The following is a 26,918-nucleotide window of genomic DNA, read 5'->3' as shown; positions in this document are numbered from 1 at the left end:
GTAACAGTCTCCATCCTTAAAGAGAGCTAGAAAATAAATAATAAACCAATACATATGCTACTCTTGTAACATAGTAGTTGTAACTCTAGTTATAAGTGCTATTAAGAAAATAAAACATGCTAATGTGTTGGGAGTGAAATGCAACTTCTGATAAGGTAATTAGGGGAGACTTCTCAGAGGAGGTGGCATTTGAGCAGAGACCCAAATGTGAGACCAGTCCATCTGCAGGAAGATCAGAGGAAAGTGTATTCCACTCAAAGGGAGCAGAAGTGTGAGGCTGAGAGCAAAACGAGTTTGGCTTATTCGGGGAACTGGAATAAGACACAGGAGCATCATGAGAAAGTGTAAGCGTGGCGTGAGATAAGCTCAGTGAGGCAGATGGGAGCTAAGTTGTGTAGACCCTTGTGGGCCATGGTAAGGAGCCTGGATTTTAAGCATGATGGAAAGCCAGTGAAAGGTTTTGGGCATGAAAGCAGTGCCATTTGATTTATATTTTTTAAACACTTTGGCTAAAAAAAAAAACAGACAGACATAGATAAGGGACATATATAAGAACCCCAGGCAACTAATAATGACTAATAAAATAATTCATTCAGGAAAAAAAAAATTCTCTTGGGCTGCTGCCTAGAGAATGGACCGTTGAGACTAGTGAGTCAATGGTAAAGCTCCCAAAACAACCACAAGTAGGAAAAGAATAAAAAAAAATGGTTCTAAGCATCCAACCCTGGTGGCGCAGTGGTTAAGCGCTTGGCTGCAAACAAAAGGTTGGTGGTTTGAACCCACCAACTGCTCTGAGGGAGAAAGATGTGGAAGTCTGATTCCCTAAAGATGACAGACTTGGAGATGATATAGGGCAGTTCTACTCTGTCTTATAGGGTCACTGTGAATCGGAATCTATGGCAATGGGTAAGCACTGAAAATATATATTATCATGTCCATGCCCTTCGCTCTCAAGGCTGCCCCTCAGGCCCACACTCAGAGTCTGTTCTTTGCTTTTATTCCATATTCTCATCAGTTTAGTTGCCTGGTTTTCTAATCCAAAGTAGATTACAAGGATCAGTTAGGGAGGAGAGAGGAGAATAGCAGTGGCAGCTGAAAGAGTAGGCTGGCAACCAGGCAGTGAAGAGAAGACCAAAAGCTGTACAAAGACGGCAAAAGGGCTCAGAGTCTTAACGCTCTGGATGTTTAGTGCCGGAGTCTACACTATGTAACTCTGGGTATGTTGTTGTTTGGTTTTGTATCTAGGAAGAAGCCAAAAAGAAAAAGGAGAAACCTGGAATCAAAACAGACTTTCCCAAGTCCTGGTTGGTCAAGACCATCTTCAAAACTTTCTTCCCTGAACTCCTAAAATCATTCCTGCTGAAGCTAGTGTATGACATCTCCATATTTCTGAATCCTCAGCTGCTGAAGTGAGTCCTCAGGGCTTGGATTGTCCTCTCAGGGCCTCCTCTGCCACCCTTCTTTTTGACCCTTGTGTATGCAGGCAGGGCTCATTATTAAATTCTCATTTTAAAAGTGTTTATGATTTTCCTCTGCCTTACAGTGTTGTATTTGTAAAAAGTGCAAGGCAGTTTTTAAGATCTAAGATGATGTATATTTTAGCCTCCTTTCCACTTCCCTCTCCTTGCAGAAAGCCGGGCATTTGTTAGGAGCTCCTTCCTGTTAAATGAAACTTCTATGGGCTAAGCCATGTCCAAGAGGTGGGCAGCATATACCCCAGGAAAGCCTTGCTCCTAGTGTCTGTAACCTCATCTCCCCACAGTCACAGCTTTCAGTGGGTGGTTCAGGTTAATCCTGCCAAGACTTGCAACCAGCTGAGATCTGTGGAATGAACTATCCTCTAGGAGGAAGTCCCTCAAACTCATGATGGATAACACATCCTAATTCCTTTTCAGGCTTTTGTTGACCAGGAACCAATCAACTTGTCCCACATACCCACATAGTCTCTTTTACTGGGGTGGGGGTGCCAGAGTATTGTAGTGGCTGTTATGTGGAGCATCTCCTTCCCTATTCATCCTCACAGCCATGGGCCATCACTCTCAGCTCTTGCCACTCAACTCCAAGCAAAAGCAAGAATAGTGGCAAGATTGTGGAGCTTAGATTTTCCACAAAGGTGTTTGGCCATTTCAGGTACTTTTATTACCTACAGGATAAAGGTAGGGTAGCTACCTACATAAAAGGAAGGTAAGGAGCCCTCGGAGCACTGATGGGCATCATTTGATTTTGTTCTGGCAGATTACTGATCTCCTTTGCAAATGATCGTGACTCCTATGTGTGGACTGGATATATCTATTCGATCCTCTTCTTTGTTGTGGCTCTCATCCAGTCTGTTTGCCTTCAGTGGTATTTTCAGTACTGCTTCATGATAGGTATGACTGTACGGACAACCACCATAGCTTCTGTATTTAAGAAGGTAAGCAAAATACATCAGTTATCACCAAAGAAAATCTCCTCATAAAGCATAAGAAAATTATTCCAAGATTGAGAAAAAAAATGATGAAATGATAACTGACCACGACGTTTGATTTTGATTAACCATGCAGCTTCCTTTAGATGGTTCTTTGGAAATTAAAATGTAAAAAGTGTGTTCACAGACATAGAGTGTGTACGGAGAAAGGGGGCATGGTGCACTCCAGGAAAAAGCTGGCAAGCTATCCTGCCCAGGATCTGCCTTTCAGCCTTGAACGCTCACGTGACTGTTCTCCCATTCCCACTTCTCTTAGCAAGATGAAAATGCCTTGGGAGAGAATGTAAAGTCAGTAACGAAGCTGGCCAAGGGTCAAGCTCTTAAAACCACCAACATTTAAACCAAATACTTAATGAAACTGGGCTAAGAAGGCCTGGTGCATCCATCTCAAAATGAAAACAATCTTGCCAGTGAATCCAGAATGCTCTATGGGTCAGAGCTCCATCTCCCCAGAACAGCTTTTGCCTAGCAACTTTAGTAGTTTACCAACCACTTCTCTGCCTGCCTTCTTTTTTAGATTTGTAAATACATTCACGTGGTTACTGAGTTCTGCAGACTTGGAAGTTTTCCACTTCTTTACACTAATTTTACACATCTTCACTCTAGTATGTTGTTTTTAAGGTTTAACAATTTTATTTGTCTTATTTACCAGAGTAATGTCTCATTTTGTCCCCCAAGAAATGAATATATAGTAGTTACAATCAATAACTATAAGCTTGATAGGTAAACTCATACATAAGGAGATAGGACTTTTTATGGGGTCAGAGCATCAAACAGTTGCCTTTCTTCTTTTTCTACCCACTACTGGGAAATTTCATCATAGTGACTCTGCTCTTACAATTCATGGTTTTCTCCTTTGCTCTTTTCTCATGAAGATACCGGTGTGTCATTTTTGTCTTTCCTAATTAGGTGTTGACCTATCAAGAGACCCAGGTGTCTTTAGATTAGAAATCTGGTCAAGTCCTTTGAACTGCCACACTAGAATTAGTCTTCTGAAAAATTGTTTTTAATCTCCTTATTTTCTTTTAGAGATATTGAATTTCTGCTAATTTGCAAATTATGAGGTCACTGACCAGGCTATCTCAGCCATTTCTGTTAATGTACACTTTTTTAGTTGTGGTTAGTCATTTTATCATTTTTTAAATTTTATTGTGGTAAAATATATACAACAAAATATTTGTCATTTTAACCATTTTTAAGGGTATGATTCAGTAACATTAATTACTTTCACCATGTTGTTCAACCTTCACCACTATCCATTTCCCAAAGGTTTTCATCACCCTAAGAAGAAACTCAGTACCTCTCAAGCAATAACTCAGCTTTTCCCGCTGCCACTTAGTTCCTATTCTTGATATTTCATGTAAGTGGGATCATACACTATTCGTTCTTTAGCATCTGACTTATTTCATTCAGTATGTCTTCAAGGTTCATTTATGTCGTAGCATGTATCAGAATTTCATTTCTGTTTATGGCTGAATAATATTCAACTGTATGAATGTACCACATTTTATTTATTTTTATTGATGGATGCTTCCACCTTTGGGCTAGTGCAAATAATGCTGCAGTGAACATTGGTGTACAAGTATCCATCTGAGTTTGTGCTTTCAATTCTTTTATAGCCCCACCATTTTCATTATTAATATATTCCAGATCTTACAACTGTTACAATCAATAAAGAGATTTATAAAATAGAGCCATTAATGAGAACTTCCTTCAAATAAATATTAGTATTTAAATGGAATGAAGGAAAATTACTAATTCCATATGTTTAGGTAATACTTTACTGTTTATGAAACATTTTCATATCCATTATCAGTTCATAGCCCCGTGAAGAAAGTGTATTATCCCTATTTTACAGAGAAGTAAAGCTTAGATAATTTCAGTGCCTACAATCACATAGCCAGGTCTTGCCCCTAGACCAGGGCTGCTTAGGACTAAATCACTGATCTTTTTACTTTATTGAGATTTATTGAAGAAAGAAAAGTATAATGATCGCTCTGAAGGGCAATTAGATGTTGTATACTTTGTTTTGCTTTTCCATGCATAGCAGTGGGCTGATTCTTTTAGACCTTTGGTGACCTAAAGTTTTAGGAAATTTTCTTCTTTTTACCATACACCCAAGAATCCTGGTATGTGCCAAAGAATGCATTGGTAGGTTAAGATGACCATAGAACTTATAAGAAAGGAGAGGTAATGGGGTTGGGCATCAAGGGCCACTCCTAGCCCATATGCCGTCTTTGTGGGAATTAGAAGACGCCCCTTTCTCTGGGAAGATGCAACTCACACCAGGTGGTGGCTTGGTGAGCATAGTGCAAACTGGTTGCAGTGCCCCCCAGGCTGAGTGCACTTGTGCAAAGCATTGTTGTCAGTAACAGATTTGTGGGTTTCCGCCTCTGATCTCTCTTATAGGAATACAGGAGATCTGTACCGCAAGATTCAGGCATCTAGATAGATATTGCCCACAAATTTCAGATGATAGACAAGTCAAATGAGTGACCCCTGCAGCTTTCCTCTGCATTCCAAGATCTCTGTCCTTTTTGGGAACAGTTGCAACCTCTTCATAAGAATAGGGCTTTGGATAACATTACCCTGTCAGAAGCCTCCAAGACCAGAATCAAAACATGCTGGTTTTCCTCCTTCCTTTCTTCCTTTTATCCTCCCTCTCCCATACTCCCTGCTTCCCTACTTCCTTCCCTCCTTCTGTTCCTTCTTACTACCTTCTTTCCAGAAATATTTGATTCCCTACTGTGTGCCATATGATACAATAATAAAATGAAGAGATGTAGTCCCTGTTCTCACAGAGTTTACATCTGGTAGAGAAATAGAAAAACAAACGATTATAACTCAATATGATAAATGTAATAACAGAGGTAAGCACAGGATGTTGTGGGAAAGCACAAGATGTTATGGGTTATCTAACACAAATATTTGAATCAGGGGAGGCTTCTCAGAAGTACCGCCTAAACTGACACCTAAAGGATAAACAAGAGTTTTACAGGCCAAAAAAAAAAAAAGTGTGTATAAGAGGTTGGGGGAAGGTGGGAATAACAAGACAGAGTGGTCAAGAATGAGAGAACACTGAGAAAGATCTGGAAGCAAGAAGGCATAGTACCTTGAAGAAGTCATGTCCATCTGGAACCCATCCTTCTATTATGCTCTCACTTCCTGAGTCCCCTTCATCCCATAGTGTCCTTGGCCTTATAGATGGGGCCCAATTCCAATCTTTATCTTTAGGCGCTGACCCTATCCAACTCGGCCAGGAGGCAGTACACTGTAGGAGAAACAGTAAACCTGATGTCTGTGGATGCCCAAAAGCTCATGGATGTGACCAACTTCATCCACTTGTTGTGGTCAACTGTTATACAGATTATTTTATCTATCGTCTTCCTATGGGCAGAGTTGGGACCCTCAGTCTTAGCAGGTGTTGGAGTGATGGTGCTCCTAATCCCAGCTAATGCGATACTGGCCACCAAGAATAGGACTATTCAGGTAAGGAAACAGTCATCCTGGGGATATATGCCTTCTTCAAAGTCTTTGTTTACTCTGCTCTAACTCTTGGTGCGTTAAAGACTTTCTCCTATCCCAAATGAACTTGGCTTTCTCTATCTTCCTTTTTCATCTTCCAACCACTCTTAGGGTTTATATACTCTATCCTTATTCATATTAGAGGGAAGAACCCAGTTGGAGAGGGAAGGGCTGTCCCAGAGACCTTGCATGCAACTCTTCCACCCTGCTCTTCTGGGCTGTCCTCAGAACAGTGATTTGTGCCCCTGCCTGACCATCATAGCAATACACACCAACCATACAGAGCAGTGCATGAGTGATCCAAACTTTAAGCATGAGTCCTGGCAATCACTCCTGCTACCATCAGCTAGAAGGGCTCCATGTGATGTTCCTTAGCTCTGCCAGAATCAGAGGTTAGGTGGGTGGACTTGTTGGTATGAATATATGATTTATTCATTCATTCATTTTATATTTGTTTAAATACAAATATTTATTTTAAAAATATTTAGTGTACATCTTACTATTCTGGGAATACAATAGCAAATTAGATAGACAAGGTTCCTGCTCTCATGGAGCTTACTTTATGTTCTACTTGGGTGATGGAGAGACAAGCAATAAACAAAGACAATTAAATAAGAAGACTATCAGATCATGGTAAATACTATGCAGAGAATTAAATAGGCTGATATGATGGTGAATGAATAAGTGGTTATTTTAGATGGGAGGGTCTGAGAAGGCCCCAGTGAGGAGGAAACATTTAAGTGACGATCTCAATGACACTAGCCTGACTGTGAAGGAGCAAGATTTGGCAAGGGCAGGGGAAGAACAACTCGGGTAGAGAAGACAGTCAGGCAAAGACTGTGGGGTGGAAATGAGCTTGGCATGCACGACGATCAGAAGGAAGACCAGGGTGGCAGGAGCAGAGTAGGCAAAGAGGAGCATAGGGAGAGATGAATATCCCATCACTGGGCACCTCAAGTTTTTACTAAGTGACAGCCACAACTGCCTCCTGAGACCTGTCATCTGCAGCCAACCTGGACTCTCTCTCATGAAAGCGTGCTGAGTTTTTATTTTATTTTTCTTGACAGGTAAAAAATATGAAGAATAAAGACAAACGTTTAAAGATAATGAATGAGATTCTCTGTGGAATCAAGGTAAGAAGCTGAGTGTAAGCTGCCCTCAGTGTGCAGCGACAAAAGCAATGGATTTTGTGTCCTTAATACACCCTAATAAGTGGCTGTGGCTTCCTGCTTCTGGTCCTCTTGAGTGTCAAATGACTCCTGATTCCTCCACCCACTTGTGTCCTCCTGTTTCATATTCTACTACTCCTCTCATGCCCTATTTTTAAACTTAGTATCTATTTGTTTATCCTAAATTGTTCTTGTTTTGTTTTTATGTTTTATTGTAAAAATTTTCAAACATGCACAAAAGTAGAGAGAATAATATATGAACCCCCATGGACTTATCACCCAACTGTAGCAATCATCGACATAACCCATAGTTTCAGCTATGCCTGCTCCCTACCTCATGACCCATTAAATTATTTTAAAGCAAATCTCAGATATTCCGTCATTTCATTTGTAAATACTTGGCATCTCTAAAAGATGGATTTTCTTTTTCTAGCATAGCCATGATACTAGTATCACATCTAAAAAAACAATCATTCTTTGATACCATCAAATTTCCCCAATTGTCTCATAGTTTTTTCTAAATGTTGGTTTGCATGAATAAGGACCCAAAAAATGTCCACACATGACATTTACTTGATAGTGCCTTTAACTTACAACAGTCCCTCCTTCCCTTTCTTTTTGTCATTTATTGTCAAAATCAGGTTATTTGTCTTGTTTTCTGTATTCCCTGTAAATTAATAAATCTAGGGTCTTGAATAGATGATTTAGGTTTAATTTGGGGGATGGGAGGAGGAATATTTTCAGATGGTATTGTGTACTTCCAAATATCAATGATGACAATTGATCAGTGGGTCCAGGCATTGTCAGCCTGATTCATCAAATATAAACGTTCCCACTGCTCTTTTGTAGTGATTTGTAACCCTGGCAGCACGTTAGAATAGCCTGGAAAGCTTGGGCCCTACCTCAAACCAATTATATTAGACTCTCCTTGGAAATCCTGGTGGTATAGTGGTTAAGAGTTTGGCTACTAATCAAAAGATTGGCAGTTCAAATCCACCAGGTGCTCCTTGGAAGCCCTATGGGACAGTTCTACTCTGTTCTATAGGGTCGCTATGAGTTGGAATCTACTCAATGGCAATGGGTTTGGTTTTTTTTTTTTTTTTTTTGGGGGGGTGGCCCAGGTATCTGTATTTTTTAAACAGTACACTAGGTGATTCTAATATGCAGCCAGGGTTAAAAACCACTGTTGTAAAAGTCTTAGCAGCCACTGATGATCAACCCATTGTTTCATCAGTGCTTGCAAAATGATATTCCAATTCTATTATTCTCTTGGCCTTTATTGGTTGTAATTCTACAAAGAAGACTACAGGATAGGTGGAATAAATGTTTGCTTCTTTCCCTCTTCTTAGCTTTCAAAATAATGTATTTCATTTTCCAAAGGTGACCAATACATTTTTTTAATGTGTTTTTTAACTCATGGATTTTAACATTACTCTAAACTTCTTGAAAATGAAACAGAGGTCCCTTTAGTTCCCTGATATTTCCCCATACAGAGCTCTGATATGACTTTCTGCTAATATGGCAAAATTAAAAAAAAAAAGATAGACCTGGTTTTGAGCCTCAGCTGCTACCACTTGCCAGCTCAGTGGCCTTGGGCAAGTTACTTCGTCTCTCAGCCTGTTTCTTTATTGGGAAAAAGGAGACAATAAGTCTACATTTGTATTGTGACTATCTTGCCCTGGTTTGCCTAGAACTTTCCATATTTTAGCACTGAAAGCCCAGCACCCAGGGAATCCTCTTAGTCCTGGGAAAACTGGGACACTTGGTCACACTAAAGTTGTTGTAAGAATTAAGTGAGATAATGTGTATAAAAGGCTTGGACATAGTAGGCTATCAGCAAATACAAACTACCTTTCTGTAATCACACTTCATATTCTGGATTTCTACCTGCCCAAATTTGGGGGAGAGTATTCTAAAACATGGGTGGGTGAGATGTACCTGGTGACCCGTCAGGGCAACAGTATGACTAGTGCTCTTTTCTAACCTCTTAGATCCTAAAATATTTTGCCTGGGAACCTTCATTCAAAAACCAAGTCCACAACCTTCGGAAGAAAGAGCTGAAGAACCTGCTGACTTTTGCTAAGATACAGTCTGTGATCACGTTTTTGTTATATTTAACCCCAGTCCTGGTGAGTGGCAGAGGAATCAGTGGGTTGTGTATGCTTTTGGACTTAGATCAGCTTACTGGAAAGAAAGATCTTTATAGAATTCCCAGCACGCCTAAACCTGTCCCGGAATTCCAGGGAACTCAGCCTCTCTGCTCAACCCCCATGCTGCTATTCCTACCTTGTGCCTCCTTCATCCCCAACTTTAGTTTCACTCTTTGGAGCAGTATTTGGAGGTCTGGAAGACGAAAGCAAATTTTTAGAATGTTCAGCATGAATGTGATATCCAAGAATAATTTGCGTAGGAGAGCTTCTTATCTACTTGGAGAGGCAGTATGAGTCTATAGTGAAAGGAACACTGATATAGGACCAGGAGACCCAAGCTCTAGTCCCAACAATGCCATTAATTGACTTTGTGACCTTTGGCAATGTATTTCCCCTTCTCCTGGGCTCAGTTTTCTCATCTGTAACATGAGGAGGTTGGGATAATCCATAAGGCCCCTTTGACTCTGATGTACTGTACTGTGCTTCTGAGACTTAGTACAAGGCCGCTTGGCCCCTTTTAGGAGTAAATTGCTCATCACCTTGCTCTTCCCAGGTGTCTGTGACCACATTTTCAGTTTACGTCCTGGTGGATAGCAACAATATTTTGGATGCAGAAAAGGCCTTCACCTCCATCACACTCTTCAATATCTTGCGCTTTCCCCTGACCATGTTTCCCATGGTAATCTCCTCTGTTCTTCAGGTAGGTAGGAACGCTCACTGCTAAATGTTTATCTCCTGTTAAAGGTCTTAGATTCCAGAATGACTGACATATCATATCCCATTTCTAGGTTCAATTAGAGAGAGCTGTTTGGTCTCTGGAGACCAATGGTTTGATCTTAGTAAAATCACAAGCTCTCTGACCTCCAGTTTATCTGACTATAAGATGAGGATAATCATACCAATCTTATCTACCTCACAAGGAGACAATGCTTACAAAGGCATTTAGTGAAATTATTATGATTAGCCCTGGTACCTGGAACATTTCTAAGCCTTTTTCCTAGCCAGTTTCTCTGAGATTTTTCCAAGGCTCTTGCATAGGCAAATATGACACAAAGACAGAAAACTCACGTGCTGGTCAAACCGAATGCAATTGAATCTCAAGCTGTCAGAAAATGAGCTTGGAGTTCAGGAGTTCTTGAATGGGCCAGAGGGAGTGCCCGAGTCCCGAAAACTGAGACAGAATAAGTATCAGACATTGGAAGGAAGTTCACAGGACAGGTGGCAGGCTGTGAGACAGCCTGTGTGACAGGGAGGTAGAATGTGATGACTATAAGTCTGAGACTAGGTGATCTGCCTCGATCCCAGAGGTAGCTGGCTTCAGACAGTTCAAGCCACAGGAAGGACTGGAGTTTAGAGTAAGTTCTCCCTGTCTTCGAGAGTGTCAAGCAAGGACAACAGATCTGACAGTAAAAAAGCTACACCACGCTTTTTAGATCAGACAGTGTATTACTTATATAAATAGCAAAAGAAGATCAGCAAAGATATCATCTCCCTGCGTTCCTTGTCCTATAAGATGACACTGAAACAAAAGGGGCCAGATGACAACGTAACATGGGGAGCTGATTGTTGCTGAGGAGTTAGTTTCATGCTGCTGCTAAGCAGTTTTATAGCCTGCGGTTTACCCTAAGGAGGGGGCAAGGCAGAAAACCTGGGTGGCAGGTGGCAATGAGAAACTGTCTTAAGACATCCTTCATGGAAGAAAGGGTGTCAGGTAAGAAACATCTCAAAATCCTCCCTAGTTCTCAGCTGCTTTGTCTATGTAGAGATGTGGAAGGTCACCAAGGTGCCATGACAGAGCATCCCTCCTGCAGAGGGTCCAAACAGTATATCAGAAGAGTAGATGGGTCGTCAAGTTATGGACTCAGTTAAAGAAGACCAAGCCAAGGGCCTACTTACAGGATCCACAGAGAAGTTAGGAATTTATCTTAAAAGAAGGCAAGGAGATGGTTTCTGGAACTGGGGCCAAAGATTAAAGAGTGAGAGCAGTAGAGTTGAACCTACTGAATGAGGGGCTGAAATACAGCATTTTAATTTTCCTTGATCCAGGGTACGATGGCTCCCAGCTCTGTGTAGGGCTGAGTCTGTAGTGAGAGTCAGGAAGTTCCAGATATGGCAAATGGCAAATTCATGGGCAAAAAGCCTGGCAGGTTGACTATCTGCCTCCACATCCAAGGCTGATGACACAAAGCCAGGAAACCTCTCTCTGCTTGTGCTTGCTATTGGATTTTTTTATTTTTGAGATCCTTTGTGTCCCTCTCTAGGCCAGCGTTTCCATAGAACGGCTAGAGAAGTACTTGGGAGGGGATGACTTGGACACATCTGCCATTCGACATGTCTCCAATTCTGGTAAATAAATTTGGAAGTTGCTTCCCAAACTTATTCACAGTGGTGGCACCACAATTTTGATATACAAGGGCTTAAAACCAAAAAAAAAAAAAACAAACCTGCTGCCGTCGAGTCGATTCCAACTCATAGTGACCCTATAGGATAGAGTAGAACTGCCCCATAGAGTTTCCAAGGAGCGTCTGGTGGATCTGAACTCCCGACCTTTTGGTAAGCAGCCATAGCACTTAACCACTACACCACCAGGGTTTCCATCAGGAAAGTAGCCTGGAGTAAAAGAACACGCATGTTCTGAAGGTTTTAAGGATTGAGGGCATCCACAGCCAGAGTAAGCGACCAGTGGTCTGGAATCCAAAATGGGAGTGGCTGTATTTATATAAGAGGTGGACTTCATACAAGGAGACTAGGCAACAGAGGGATTGGGAACGTACCCGGAGTATCTGGAGGACAGGAATGTGGACTACATACAGGGTTGGAGCTCCTGAATAAAAAAGGCTTCGCATGGAGGCCACCTCTGGTCTCAGAAAATTTTGTTTACCACCTGTTAAGTGTTGGAGCCAGCAGATGACAGAGGTGATCTCGGGTCTCTGGGGCATATGAGGGCTGACAAAGGGCAGACTGACAGGTAGGGACTTACATCTAACCAGAAGAGGGGCCCTTTTTCTCAACAGACAAAGTTATCCAGTTTTCTGAGGCCTCCTTTACCTGGGACCGTGACTTGGAAACCACAATCCGAGAGTGAGTTGCCCTGTGTCCATCCTGCTGTTTTTTAGGATTCTCTTTGCCAGTTCTGTTCTTGGAAAAGTCTATGTTATAGAACACATGGGGGAAAGGGCTATATGTGTGTGCTGGCAGCAAAGACCATGAGCCTCTTTGCTCAGAACTGCTGCATCTACCACCAGATTTCCTACTGTGGGACTCTGCTGAGAACCCAGATTGTGGAGGGATGCAGTGCAGTGTTGGCAGGTGGCCCAAGTCTCTGGATATGCCCTAAGCCTCTTGCCCACTCTTGCCAGTAATATGTCTTTTAAGCACTACATGTTACACCACACCCCAGTTCATCCTCTGAGCCCAGCACACACAGAATGCACCAGGAGCCTTTTTTTTCTCACAACCGAGCACACCTATTGTCTCCTTGCTACACCCATGATTTCCACCTTTCTCTCCTATTCCTATAGCCTTTAAGATGGACTCTGGAGTTAGACCCGAATGAGTTAGGGCATAAGCCCTGCTTTTAACCTCAATCTGAAAGCCTCCATTTACAAAAGGAGACTTGGCATAGTTTCTTCTTAACTAGCTCATACCTGGAAGAACTTCAGTTCCATGAGCAGGTTCAGAAAGAGTATGAACAAGTTCCTGGTGTTCCTAATGTTTAGGGAATCAAGAAGGCTGGCACACAGAGTTCTCAGAAGTCTAGCCCAATGTGGGTCCTTCCCCATCCAGACATAGTCTCCACAGGAGGTGCCAGGGAATCTGTGCTTTTAGTAAACGTTGCAGGTGACTCATTGAATAGCCAACTTTGGGAAACATTGATCTATTCCAACCCCATTAGCTGAGAAATGAGGATCCTTAGTCCAGAGGAAGTGACCTTCCAAGACCACACAGCTCTGCAATGACCAAGTTGGAACTTAGACCAGGTCTCTGACTTGCAATTTGGTGCTTGTTCAATGGCACCATGCTGGTTCTAGGAGAATATTTCCACAGGGTGCCCACATTTGGCACAGACAGCTTATAGATGAGTTGGATAAGTTAAACCTCATTCTTCAGGTTCTTAGAGCTAAAAAATCGTCAAAGAATCACTTTGAGGCCTTGTATATCCAAGACAAATTTTCCAATCTTGAGGGGAAATCTCCTAATACCAGACTCCCATTAGGGAGTCTGAAAAGTGACTTGAATAACTTCCCATCTCCTTCAAATACCCTTTTTTCTTTCAGTGTCACCCTGGACATTATGCCAGGCCACTTGGTGGCTGTGGTTGGCACTGTGGGCTCTGGGAAATCCTCCTTGATGTCAGCAGTCCTGGGAGAAATGGAAAATGTCCATGGACATATCACCATCAAGGTGAGAGGGAATGCAAATGGAGAAACTTCTGACACTCAAATGTGGGCCACAGTGAGCGCTGCCTTCACATTTGGGAGGATTTCTAGAATCTAAGAACCACTGCTCTGGTTTCTGTAGGTGAGGTCTTAGAGAAATCTGGTGGACATGTAAACTGTAGATTCCCTGCCCCATCCCAAGCTGATGTAATCAGACTCTGGGGGTAGGACCTGAGAATGTGCATCTTTAATGGCTCCCTAGATGATTCCCATATGCATACTAACATTTGAAACCTAGAGAATTCTCCCTTCAAAATGCAGCCATCTCCGCTAGAACTGTATATGTGTTTCTGAAAACCTCAAGTTCTGTAAAATCGTGCAATAAAATTATCAGGTCCTCAGGGAAAGAAATTGAAACAGATCACTCAAAACCTAGGTAATTTCATACCCAGGGCACCAGCAAAAACAATCAACAACAATAGCAATACAAAGAGTAAAAACCAAAAAAAAACAAACCCAGTGCTGTCAAGTTGATTTCGACTCGCAGTGACCCTGTAGGACAGAGTAGAGCTGTCCCATAGCATTTCCAAGGAGCACCTAGTGGATTTGAACTGCTGACCTTCAGGTTGGCAGCCATAGCACTTAAACACTGTGCCGCCAGGGTTTCCATACAAAGAGTAGCACTGTAAAATCTCCATTGACGTTTGCATGCCACATCACAGCCCTGGGGCTCTCTCCTCTTCCTTTGAAGGTCTCTGAGGGTATTTGCTTCCAAATAAAAAAAAAAAAAAAAAATCTGAGATAGGGTATAGACTTCTTCATCAATTGTTATCATTTTTTAACACAGAGTTGTTTCTGTGGCATCTTTATCAGCACTCTCAGCTTTACCAGAGAGTGAAATTGAGGTATATTTAAGTCATTAAACCAGTCAGTACTTGTATCAAGAGAAATACCTGATGATTTTCAGCTTTTTTCTGAAGGTCTTCGTATAGTGCTAAGGCTTTTTCATTAATTATGAGAAAGTATGCCCCTGATTGTTTTAAAACACCAACATGCCTGGAAAAAATTTTAAGAACCAATGCTCCTTTCACATTATACTGACATCATTCCCTTATTTACCAATTATCAATGAGCTCATTTGCCTTAAATAAGCATGCACTATAGCAGAGCAGACTACAGATCTCTGCTTCCTAACTCCCTTTAGGAAGCTTTTTCTTGTGAACTTATAACTGAGTCCTTCCTCAAACAGTCATCGGTCAGGCTCTGTCTCTCTTTGCACATGATCTGCTTGCGCATCGCCTTGGAGTCCTAATTCCAGCCTCTTAGTCCTTGCTTCTGAGGATGTCTTCCACACTCTTCCTCTGCCAGTGTTAATGCTCAGTTGGTCACACTCAATGGGGTCTGACTAAACCCAGGTCTAGAAGCAACACTTGCATTCATCCTCTGAGCTTCAGGATCATCACTGGAATGCGATAGTCAAAAAAAAAAAAGGAAAACCAAATTGTGAATAGGATGTTGCATGTTTTCTCCCTGGTCGGAGAAAAACACACTAATAAATATCAGATGGACAGCCAGCAAGAAATACCTTTCTTCAAATCTAAGCTCATTTGTTCCTCCCTCCTCCTGCCACCCCATCCTTCCACCCTGCATTTTGGGAGAGGCAACTGTCATGTGTTCTAATCCTTTCCGATCTAGGGTACTATTGCCTATGTCCCACAACAGTCTTGGATCCAAAATGGCACCATAAAGGACAACATCCTTTTTGGATCAGAGTTGGATGAAGAAAAGTACCAGCAAATTCTGGAGGCCTGTGCCCTCCTCCCAGACTTGGAAATCCTGCCTGGAGGAGATCTGGCTGAGATTGGCGAGAAGGTATTTGGGCACCAAGGGACCTTGAAGGGGTGAAGAAATATTGAAGAAAAAGTGCAGGTAGTGAAGAAGCACATGAGAGTAAAACTGGTTGACCAATTTTGGTACTTGTATTTAGAACAAATACCAGAAAACTTATGTTAACCAGCCACAATATTGTGTGCAAATCACTCAGAATTTTTAAACTTTGTACCTGGAAGTAAATATAGAAATAATGTATTCTAAATCAAAGAAAGGATCAGAGAAGTTAAATTACCTGTGACTGACCCAAGGTTCACCTCACAGGTGGAGGGGCAAAGGTGGGACCAGAGCCTAGGGGTACTGACTGTACTTCTGTATATTAGTGAGGGTCAGAGGAGGGTTCTAGTAATCTGCTTAAATCACTTAGGAATTTATTGTGAATTATTTTCTTAGGTTATTAAATGCCTTTCTTTAAAATATATTTTTAATGGCTGTATTGTATCACATTATTTGGGTGTACCAAAAACCAAACCAAACCCATTGCTGTTGAGTCCATTCTGACTCATAGCTACCCTAAAGGACAGAATAGAACTGCCATATAGGGTTTCCAAGGAGTAGCTAGTGAATTCGAACTATTGGCCTTTTGGTTAGCAGCCAAGCTCTTAACCACTGTGACATCAGGGCTCCTTATTTGGGTATATCATAATTTATTTAGAAATTCCTGATTACTACATATTAGGACATTTTCATCCTCCCACTCCATTACTAAAAGTAAACATAGCAGTCTTTGGGGGACAAGGATCTTGAGATGTTATAAGACTAGTGAAGACACAGCTCTAGAGTAATTTTGTTCATTGCTTCAGCATACTTTTATTGAGCACCTACTATATGCTAGACACTATTTTAAGTGCTGGAGTTACATCCATGGACAAAAGAGAGAAAATCTCTGCCCTGATCCATCAGTGCATCACTGTGGCATCCTAATTCCAGCCTCTTAGTTCTTGCTTCCTAGGATGTCTTCCATACTCTTCCCCCTGACAGTGTTAGTGCTCGGTTGATCAAACCCATTGGGGTCTGACTAAACTCAGGTCTAGCAGCAGCACTTGCATTCAACTTCTGGTCTTCATTATCATCACTAGAATGTGACATACACCCACATTCTCAGGAAGGCGAAGGGGGGAACAACAAACATAATAAATAAGTAAATATGTGATAGAAAACGGTAAATTGGAACAACTTTAATTATTGGGCATAAAGTTATTTACTTGAATTAAAGTTATTTGTTTATATAAAGAAACTTTTAAGATTTTAATATCCTTGATACCTTTTTAGGACAAATCTCTTCCTTACTCCTATTTATTAGCCTCTGTGAAAGTGCAGCTAGGGAGTAGTACTTAATGAAAATTGTTTTCTTCTTCAGGGTATAAATCTCAGTGGGGGCCAGAAGCAGAGGATCAGCCTGGCCAGAGCTACCTACCAAGATGCAGACATCTACATTCTGGATGACCCCCTGTCGGCTGTGGATGCTCACGTAGGAAAACATATTTTCAATAAGGTCCTAGGCCCCAACGGCCTGTTGAAAGGCAAGGTGAGAAGTCATCTAAAGTGAAGAAGACATGGGGGCAGGAGACACACGTCTCTTAGTTCAGCTGTTGCCCTGGAGCAAATTTCCTTACTTACCTAACCCCTGGGTGCCTCAGGAGATACAATGTTAGACTGATCTCCCAAGAATCTTCCATGAGGGCACCCATCTTCAGGCCATGGCTTATGCCAGAACTGGCTTATTAGAGCCTTATTCTATGACTCCAACATCAAGCGTCTTCAAATGATTGATTTCGATTGAAAGCACTTTGGCACCCAACAACTCACCTTGACAACAGGACACAGGTCATCTTGCAGGTGCTCTAAGAAGGTACTTTCCCTGGAACCCTCTCAGCACATGAGAACACAGTACCTGGAAAGTGTGGCTCAAACTGAGCAAAAAAATAATACCTAACATATATTGAGAATTCACTGTGTTCCAGGCCTGTGTTAAGCACTTTGCATGCATTGTTTCATTTGATTCCCACAATGCCCCTGTGAGATAGTACAGGCAAAGTGGCCAGAGCAAGCCACTAGGGCTGGTTGTAGGTGGAGACTAGGCTTTCCTTACCATGGGCAAGTTAGCATGTTTGTCCTGACACTGTGGGTTGAACTGGAGGAGGGGCTGACAGAGTGGGGGCTGTCGATAGTACTGGGCAGTGAGATTCTGACTGTATTGGCCTAATACCTTCAAGATTTCTTGAATGCTACCAGTCAGAAGATTGCAGGACTGATGAGACCTTGGCTACTGTCCCTCTAATCCATTTGCCTCTCTTGGTTCAGTGGGTCAATAGGAACTCACTAGCCCTCCTATTCCTGGTCCTGGTTTCTCTCTTTCTTGGCTTCATTCATTCATGAACTAAATACTAAATACCCACCCTCTGCTAGGTTTGTTGCATAATCTGGGCATGCATAGATAAAAATGCCTGGACCCTTCTCTCGAGTAAATTTGTAGTCTAATAGGAAGACATACAGAAAAGCAAACAATTATATTACGAATCAAGATTCATTTTAATGGCAGTCCATACAAACTACAGTGGAAACGTTGGAGAAATACCCAATGCCAGGGGTATTTCCAGGAGTCAGAAAATGCTCTCAGAAAAGTTGGCTGTGAAGTAAAGGGCAGAGGCAGTAGGCTTGAGTTATCTCTCTAGAGGTTCATCTCAATTCCATAGCCTCCACCTGAGCATCATCACTGACCCATCAGTGTTTGTCTTTCTCTGAGTGGAGTTGCTATCCCAGTAGTCAGTGTGGTTCATAAATAGTTTGAAATACAAGGTATGTCAAGTCTCCTACATCAGGGAGGGCCTGGACTGAAGATAAAATTTCTTGCCCCATAGTGTCTCTAACATATTCAAAGAATCTGGTCAGCTCTTGTTAATTCAGTTGGCTAGCTGGTTAGTGAAAGGGGCAGTTAGTTTTATGTTGCTAGGCCTTGATCTCAAGTGACATTCCTAAGCCCAACCTTTGGCTACCCAGGAACTTGGAGAATGTATGTCGGGCAAACCTCATTGTCACTACAGGAAAATAACTGTATGTCCACAGTGATAGAGTTTCATCTCACACATAGGGTTGGGTTGTTAGGATGAGATGCTGGAGAGAAAAGAGGAAGTAAAAAACACCAAGTAGTTAGGTCCACATTTTGAAGCAAAGCCCCATAGAGTGGATTGAGGTATCTTTTTTTCCCCTTCTTAGAGTAGTAAGCCAGGAAAGATGGTGGACATAAGGCAGTCAGCACAACTTAATGTTGTTTTTACAGACTCGACTCTTGGTTACACATAGCATACACTTTCTTCCGCAAGTAGATGAGATTATCGTTCTGGGGAATGGCACCGTCTTGGAAAAGGGATCCTATAGCACTCTGCTGGCCAATAAAGGAGTATTTGCTAAGAACCTCAAGACATACACCAAACAGACGGGTTCTGAAGAGGAGGCCACAGGTATGTAAGGAGGCTTGGAATAAGACAGAACTTGGGGCATGGGAAAGAGTTGGAATAGTGAACTTATATCTACCTCCTCAACTACTCAGTATCCAGTGGACTGGATTTAAGATTCAGGCTCAGCTCTTTCCGTGTTCTGTGTCTCTCTCTGTAAAGGAACACAGAAATAGAAACTCTACGACTAGGTCAAACTGGTAGCTCATTCAGCTTACCTGGTCTATGACATCCAACCAAAGGACACTCTTTAGAAGGTTATGACTGGAGATTTGGGGGGAGTAATCCTTATGGAAGAAACACCAGTGGCATAATGGGCCCCTTTTGAGGGATGGGAAACCCTGGTGGTATAGTGGTAAAGAGTTTAGCTGCTAACCAAAAGGTCAGCTGTTCAAATCCACCAGGCGCTCCTTAGAAACCCCATGGGGCAGTTCTACTAGGTCTTATAGGGTCACTATGAGTCAGAATCTACTCAACAGCAGTGGGTTTGGTTTTGTCTGGTTTTGAGGGATACCACGCTTCTATCGACTCAAGCCACCCACCCAGACTACTCCAAATCCAATAAAACCACTTCCTAGACAATATTATAGGCTGCCACTAATAGTTGTGCCATCGAATCAGTTCTGACTCATAGCAACCCTATGTACAACAGAATGAAACAATGTCTGATCCTGTGCCATCATCACAATCATTATTATGCTTGAGCCTATTGTTGTAGCCACTGTGTCAATCCATCTCGTTGAAGATCTTTCTCTTTTTTGCTGAGCCTCCCCTTTACCAATGATTGTGTCCTTTTCCAGGGACTGGTCCCTCCTGATAATGTGTCCAAAGTATGTGAGATGAAGCCTCACCATTCTCACTTCTAAGGAGCATTCTAGCTGTACTTCTTCCAAGACGTATTTGTTCGTTCTTCTGGCAGTCCATGGAATATTCAATATTCTTTGTCAACACCATAATTCAAAGGCATCAGTTGTTCTTTGGTCTTCCTTATTCATTGTCCAGCTTTTGAATGCATATGAGATGATTGAAAATACTCTGGCTTGGCCCAGTTGCACCTTAGTCCTCGAAGTGACATCTTTGCTTTTTAATTCCTTAAAGAGGTCTTTTGCAGCAGATTTGCCCAATGCAATACATCATTTGATTTCTTTCTTTTTTATTTTATTTACTGTGCTTTAAGTGAAAGTTTACAAATGAAGTCAGTCTCTCAGACAAAAACTTACACACACTTTGCTATGTACTCCTAGCTGCTCTCCCTCTAATGAGATAGCACACTCCTCCTCTGCACACTGTATTCCCCGTGTCCACTCAACCAGCTCCTGTCCCCCTCTGCCTTCTCATCTCACCTCCAGACAGGAGTTGCCCACATTGTCTTGTTTGTCTATTTGAGCCAAGAAGCTTACTCCTCACCAGTATCATTTTCTGTCTTATAGTCCAGTCCAATCCCTGTCTGAAGAGTTGGCTTCGGGAATGGTTCCAGTCTTGGGCTAACAAGGGGTCCGGGGACCATGACCTCCAGGGTCCTTCTAGCCTCAGTCAGGCCATTAAGCCTGGTCTTTTTACGAGAGTTTGAGATTTGCATCCCACTGTTCTGCTTCATCAGGGATTCTCTGTTGTGTTCCCTGTCAGGGCAGTCATCAGTGGTAGCCAGGCACCATCTAGTTCTTCTGGTTTCGGGCTGATGTAGTCTCTGGTTTGTCATTTGATTTCTTGACAACAGCTTCCATTGGCATTGATTGTGGATTCAATCAATCTTTTCTCCATTTATCATGATGTTGCTTACTGGTCCAGTTGTGAGAACTTTTGTTTTCTTTATGTTGAGGTGTAAACCATACTAAAGGTTGTAGTGTTTGATCTTCATCAGTAAGTGCTTCAAGTCCTCTTTACTTTCAGCAAGCAAGGTTGTGTCATATGCATATTGCAGGTTGTTAGTGAGTCTTTCCCCAATCCTGATGCCACATTCTTCTTTATATAGTCCAGCTTCTCAAATTATTTATTCAGCATACAAACTGAATAAGTATGGTGAAAGGATACAGCCAAGACACACACCTTTCCTGATTTTAAACCATGTAATATACCCTTGTTCTGTTCCAACAACTGCCTCTTGGTCTATATACAGGTTTCATATGAGCACAATTAAATGTTCTGGAATTCCCGTTCTTCTCAATGTTATTCATAATTTGTTATGATCCACAAAATTGAAGGCCTTTGCATAGTGCATAGTCAATAAAACACAGGTAAACATCTTTCTGGCATTCTCTGCCGTCAGACAAAATCCATCTGACATCAGCAATGGTATCCTTCATTCCACGTTCTCTTCTGTATCTAGCTTGAACTGCAACCATTTTTGAATTATCTTCAGCAAAATTTTACTTGTGTATGATATTGTTCAATGATTTCCTCATTCTGTTGGATCATTTTTCTTTGGAATGGGCACAAATATGGATCTCTTCTAGTCAGTTGGCCAGGGAGCAGTCTTCCAGATTTCCTGGCATAGACGAGTGAGTACCTCAAGTGCTACAACCATTTGTTGAAACATCTCAGCTGTTATTTCATTAACTCCTGGAGCCTTATTTTTCACAAATGCCTTCAGTGTAGCCTGAACTTCCTTCAGTACCATCAGTTCTTGATCATGTGCAACCTCCTGAAATGGCTGAACGTCGACCAAATCTTTTTGGTACGGTGACTCTGCGTATTCCTTCCATCTTCTTTTGATGCTTCCTGCATCATTCAATATTTTTTCCACAGAATCCCTCAAAATTGCAACTCGATGCTTGAATTTTTTCTTCAGCTCTTTAAGCTTGAAAATTGCCAAACGTGTTCTTCCCTTTTGGTTTTCTAACTCCAGGTCTTTGCGCATTTTTTTATAATACTTTCTTCACCTTCTTGAGCTGCCCTTTGAAATGTTCTATTCAGCTGTTTCACTTCATCATTTCTTCTATTCACTTTATCTACTGTATGTTCAGGAATAAGTTTCAGAGTCTCTTCTGGCATCCATTTTGGTCTTTTCTTTCTTTCCTATCTTTTTAGTGACTTTTTGCTTTCTTCATGTATGATGTCCTCAACTCATCTGGTCTTTGGTCACTAGTGTTTAATGTGTCAAATCTATTCTTGAGATGGCCTCTAAATGCAGGTGGAATGGACTCAAGGTGGCTCTTGTGGACTTGTATTAATTTTCTTCGGCTTCAACTTGAACTTGTGTATGAGCACTTGATGGTCTGCTCCACAGATGGCCTTTGGCCTCGTTCTGACTAATGATATTGAGCTTCTTCATCATCTCTTTCCACAGATGTAGTCAATTTGATTCCTGAGTGTTCCATGCAGCAAGGTCCACTTGTATAGTCACCTTTTTTGTTGTTAAACAAAGGTATTTGCAGTGGATACCCTGCAAAATTCTATCGTGCAATCTCCAGCATCCTTTCTATCACCAAGGCCATATTTTCCCACTATTGATCCTTCTTTGTTTGCAATCTTCGATTTCCAGTCACCAATAATTACCCATGCATCTTCATCAGCATATCATGGACTGGCATTAATAGTGTACTTGATATACTCTAACAAATAAATCTTGATGAATACACAAAAGCTATTGGGTGTTTTGGACCAGAGAAATCATGGCAGTTGGATAGTCTCACAGTATATTACAGGAACTTCCACTAATATCACCATCATAAGGTTCACAGATTATCTCCAGTAGCAGTGGAGCCCTGATCACTGTGACCCTTCCTAAGAACCTGCCAATAGTAGTCCTGTGCATAGTTCTGGGTGTCAGCTTCATGCAGTGGTCACCAGCAGGATGACAGGACTGAGAAAGTGAGGACTGGAGGGTGCAGGGAAATTCTGGAAGGCAAGGGAGTAGTTGCAGAGCCTGCAAGTGGTCAGAACATGTGATGGTTTAAAACCAGTATCTAAAAGAAAAACATAAGCCAGGAAGGTTTTAAGCTTAGGAGGGACAGGGCAGGAACAAAGAAGGGAATGGTGTGAGCAACAAGAGATTGATAGCTAGGCCAGGAGAGTGGGCAGGGGGTACCAGGAATCAACAGAAAGGAAAGAGTCCATCTGTATGTGCTCTAGGTCCTGTCTGGAGAAAACAAAAAGTTCTGGAGTGAAAAAAAGGGCAGACTCAATGGCCTGACAGAGACTGGAGAAACCCGAAGAGTATGGCTCTGGGACACTTTTTTAACTCAGTACCGAAGTCACTCCTGAGGTTCACCCTTCAGCCAAAGACAGGCCTGTAAAACAAACAATAACACACACAGTTCAACCATGTATATGAGACTAAATGGGCACACCAGCCCAAAAGCAAAGATGGGAAGGCAGGAAGGGAGAAGCAAGTTGGACAAATGGAAATGGGGAACCTGAGATCAAGAAGGAAAGAGTGTTGACACATCATCATGGTACCAGTGTCACAAAACAATATATGCATTGTTTAATGAAAAACTAATTTGCTCTATAAACTTTCACCTAAAGCACAAAGAAAAAAAAAAAATACTTGAGTGAGAAGTGAAGGACCCAAGCAAAGGGCAGTGTCTGATGCTGGATCCCCTTGAGATACTTCTTAGTCAACCATGTTAGCATGATTTGGACAGTTTTCTTATGCTAAGTCTAAACGTTTTTTTCTGATTTGCCTGGATCTGAGTTTCTGGATTCTGGATTCTGCCATAACCTCCCAGCCCTCTTTGAAGAATTCTATCTTTTATGTACAAAGGGCAATTTGCAAAACAGCACAGTAAATTCTTGTTCTGGTAGACACTGATAGGCCATTTCTGAGCAGTTTTGTAAGCCCCAGTGTCTGGCATGCTGTGGTGTTGATTCTAGGACCGAGTTTACAGATGACAGGATGGCGGAAAGAAGAAAAGGGCCAGAGGGCAAGGTTAGCTGTATCAATATTGGCTCTCTGAGGTTACTTTCCAGATTGTTTATCTTGAAACCTGGCATACTGCTAGTCAGCATTCAATGTATCTTTCTCTATCATATACACATAGGCATGCATGTGTTTATATTCATTTGTGAATTCATCTACAAATATCTTAGCAGCTACTGTGTGTAAGATTAGTGGAAACTCTGGTGGCGTAGTAGTTAAGAGCTATGGCTGCTAACCAAAAAGGTCAGCAGTTCAAATCCACCAAGCACTCCTTGGAAACCCCATGGAACAGTTCTACTCTGTCCTATAGGGTAGCTATGAGTTGGAATCGACTTAACAGCAATGGGTATGAGTGTATAAGATTGGGTCATCGTTTTTAATATCAGGCTATGTTTTTATCTTTGAGATTAAATTCACTCTTTCAAAGAGTATACAATTCAGTGAATTTTAGTATATCCACAGAGTTGTGCAACCATCACCACTACCTAATTCCAGAACATTTTCATCTCCCCATACTCATTACCAGTAACTCCCTATCCTCTCCTTCCCGCAGTCCCTGGATACAAGTCTCTTATCAGATATACGATTGGCAAATATTTTCTCCCATTCTGTGGGTTGTCTTTTCATTTTCTCAATGGTGTCCTTTCAACCATGAGTATCTTTAAATTTGATGAAGTTCAAATTATCTATTTTTCCTTTTGTTACTTGTACTTTTGTTGTCAGATCTAAAAAAACCATTGCCTAATCCAAGGTTACAAAGATTTACTCCTATGATTTCTTCTAAGAGTGTTTCCAATTTTAGCTCCTACATTTAGGTCTTTGATCCATTTTGATTTGCTTTCTGCATCGCAAGTAGAAGTCCAACTTCATTTTTTTGTCTTCTATTTTTAATGTTGTAAAAATAGATATAACATGATGTTTGCCAGTTCAACATTTTCCAGGTGTACCGTTTGGTGATATCAATTACATTAATCAAGTTGTACAGCCACCACCTATAATCACTGCCAAATTTCCTGTCACCATAAGCACACACTGCTTCCTAAACAATGGCTCCCCCTTCCCACCTCTCTCCCACCCCTGGTAACGACTAATAAATTTTGGCCTCTATACAGTTTCCTATTCTAGTTACTTCATGTAAGTGAGAACATACAATATTTGTCCTTTTGTGATTGACTTATATCATTGAATGTAAGTTTTTCAAGGTTCATCCATGTTGTAGCATGGATCAGGAATTCATTTCTTTTTATGGCTGAATGGTATTCCATTGTATGTATGTACCACATTTTGTTTATCCATTCATCCATTGAGGGATACTTAGGTTGTTTCCACCTTTTGGCTATTGTGAATAGTTGTGCAATAAACATTGCTATATATGTGTCTGTTTGAGTTGCTGCCTTCAAGCCTCTTGGGTAAAAACCTAGGAGTAGAATTGCTGGGTCATATGGTAGTTCTCTTTAAAAAGGCCTCTTTAAAGTGTTAAAAAGCAAAGGTGTCATTTTAAGTACTAAGGTGTGCCTGACCCAAGCCATGGTGTTTTCCATCACTTCATATGTGTGTGAAAACTGGACAGTAAGTAAAGAAGACCAAAGAAGAATTGATGCCTTTGAGTTATGGCGTTGGCAAAGACTGTTGACTATACCATGGACTGCCAAAAGAATGGACAAATATGTCTTGGAAGAAGTACAGCCAGAATGCTCCTTAAAAGCTGGGATGGTAAGAGTTCATCTCATTTACTTTGGACATGTTAACAGGAAGGACCAGTCCCTGAAGAAGGGACATCATGGTTAGTAAAGTAGAGGGTCAGTGAAAAAGAGGAAGACCCTCAATGAGATGGATTGGCACAGTGGCTGCAACAATGGGCTCAAGTGTAACAAAGATCATGAGACTGGCACAGGACCAGGCAGTGTTTTGTTCTGTTGTACACAGGGTCGCCATGAGTCAGAACTGACTCAATGGCACTTAACAACAATGTAATTCTATTTTAACCTTTTGGGAAATGAAGTTCAGGGAACTGCTAGACAGGTCAAATAATGACAATTCTCCAGGGATAGGGCTTTTTAGGAAGCCTCAAACTCATTCTGCACTCCCTCCAGTGGCTGCTAGGCTGCTGGTTTTCATGGCTACCATGATTGTAAGGCTGTTGGTTTTCCAGTCTACTGCAGAGCTGGGGAGATGGCAATAGGGTGCATTAAAACGCCACAAAGCTTACTACTCTTACTGAGAATTAGTTGCTTTTCTTGAAAAAATAAATTTTCTTGGATTGTCACAAGCCTTTGGTTAATTTCAGAGTTTCGAAAAAAAGTTGATTTTAACAAATTTTGCCAGGGTTCTCATTGCTTTTACGGTGGGACACATTTTCTGAGGTCCTTGCTTCATCTACCATTTCCATTGATAGCCGAGCCACTTTTTGGCTTTTTAGTTTACTTTTAGAGTATGTTTTTTAAATTCATAAATGTTTGTTAAACTTATTTTAATTTCAAAAAGAGTATTTTCATTTTGCACTCACTTTATTAGTCAGTTCTTGGAATAGGGACTCTTCTGCCTGTCTGCCATAACTCTTAAAATTTCTTTCCTGTTCTAAAGGAACTCAGAGGTTTGACTTTAGTTTTGGGGAGTGTTTATCTCCTTTTTGACTATTTTCTCATTTAGTGGAATACTAACCTATCTCTTCTTTATCCTGGTATTTCTCAGTAAGGAAATGTACTAATAACTAAAATTTCTGAAGTGAACGATTCCAGCTTGTGTGTACATCTGGGATTCCTTGCTGAGACCAGCTAGGTCAGAGATGACTTCTCTCTCCTTGTTCATAGGTCTGTGCAGCTATTTTCCTAATCTCTAATGTATCTCCCTAGTCAATGATGGCAGCGAAGAAGAAGATGACGACTATGGGCTAATACCCAGTGTGGAGGAAATCCCTGATGATGTGGCCTCCTTGACCTTGAAAAGAGAAAACAGCCTTCATCGAACACTCAGCCGCAGGTTGGCTTTTTTGTTTCCGTATTTTCATTTCTCTTTTTTTTTT

The 26,918-nt window shown here is 41.5% G+C and overlaps 1 protein-coding gene across 1 annotated transcript in view; it reads left to right on the top strand.

Moving 5' to 3' along the window:
* Positions 1–26,918, top strand: part of ABCC2 (ATP binding cassette subfamily C member 2) — a gene marked incomplete at its 5' end in the record, with an annotated part of 80,166 nt that overhangs the window by 34,054 nt on the left and 19,194 nt on the right. Inside the window, 13 exons of the mRNA XM_003408979.4 lie at positions 1,246–1,409; positions 2,236–2,413; positions 5,702–5,956; positions 7,060–7,125; positions 9,153–9,290; positions 9,865–10,011; positions 11,573–11,657; positions 12,326–12,392; positions 13,589–13,715; positions 15,386–15,562; positions 16,941–17,108; positions 18,861–19,041; positions 26,749–26,875. Of these exons, the coding sequence (XP_003409027.2) occupies positions 1,246–1,409; positions 2,236–2,413; positions 5,702–5,956; positions 7,060–7,125; positions 9,153–9,290; positions 9,865–10,011; positions 11,573–11,657; positions 12,326–12,392; positions 13,589–13,715; positions 15,386–15,562; positions 16,941–17,108; positions 18,861–19,041; positions 26,749–26,875 (1,880 nt within the window). The remainder of the gene's footprint in view (positions 1–1,245; positions 1,410–2,235; positions 2,414–5,701; positions 5,957–7,059; positions 7,126–9,152; positions 9,291–9,864; positions 10,012–11,572; positions 11,658–12,325; positions 12,393–13,588; positions 13,716–15,385; positions 15,563–16,940; positions 17,109–18,860; positions 19,042–26,748; positions 26,876–26,918) is intronic.

This window comes from Loxodonta africana, chromosome 16, assembly GCF_030014295.1.
Source record: "Loxodonta africana isolate mLoxAfr1 chromosome 16, mLoxAfr1.hap2, whole genome shotgun sequence".
Lineage (NCBI taxonomy): Eukaryota > Metazoa > Chordata > Mammalia > Proboscidea > Elephantidae > Loxodonta > Loxodonta africana.
This window is presented reverse-complemented; position numbering and strand designations above follow the sequence as displayed.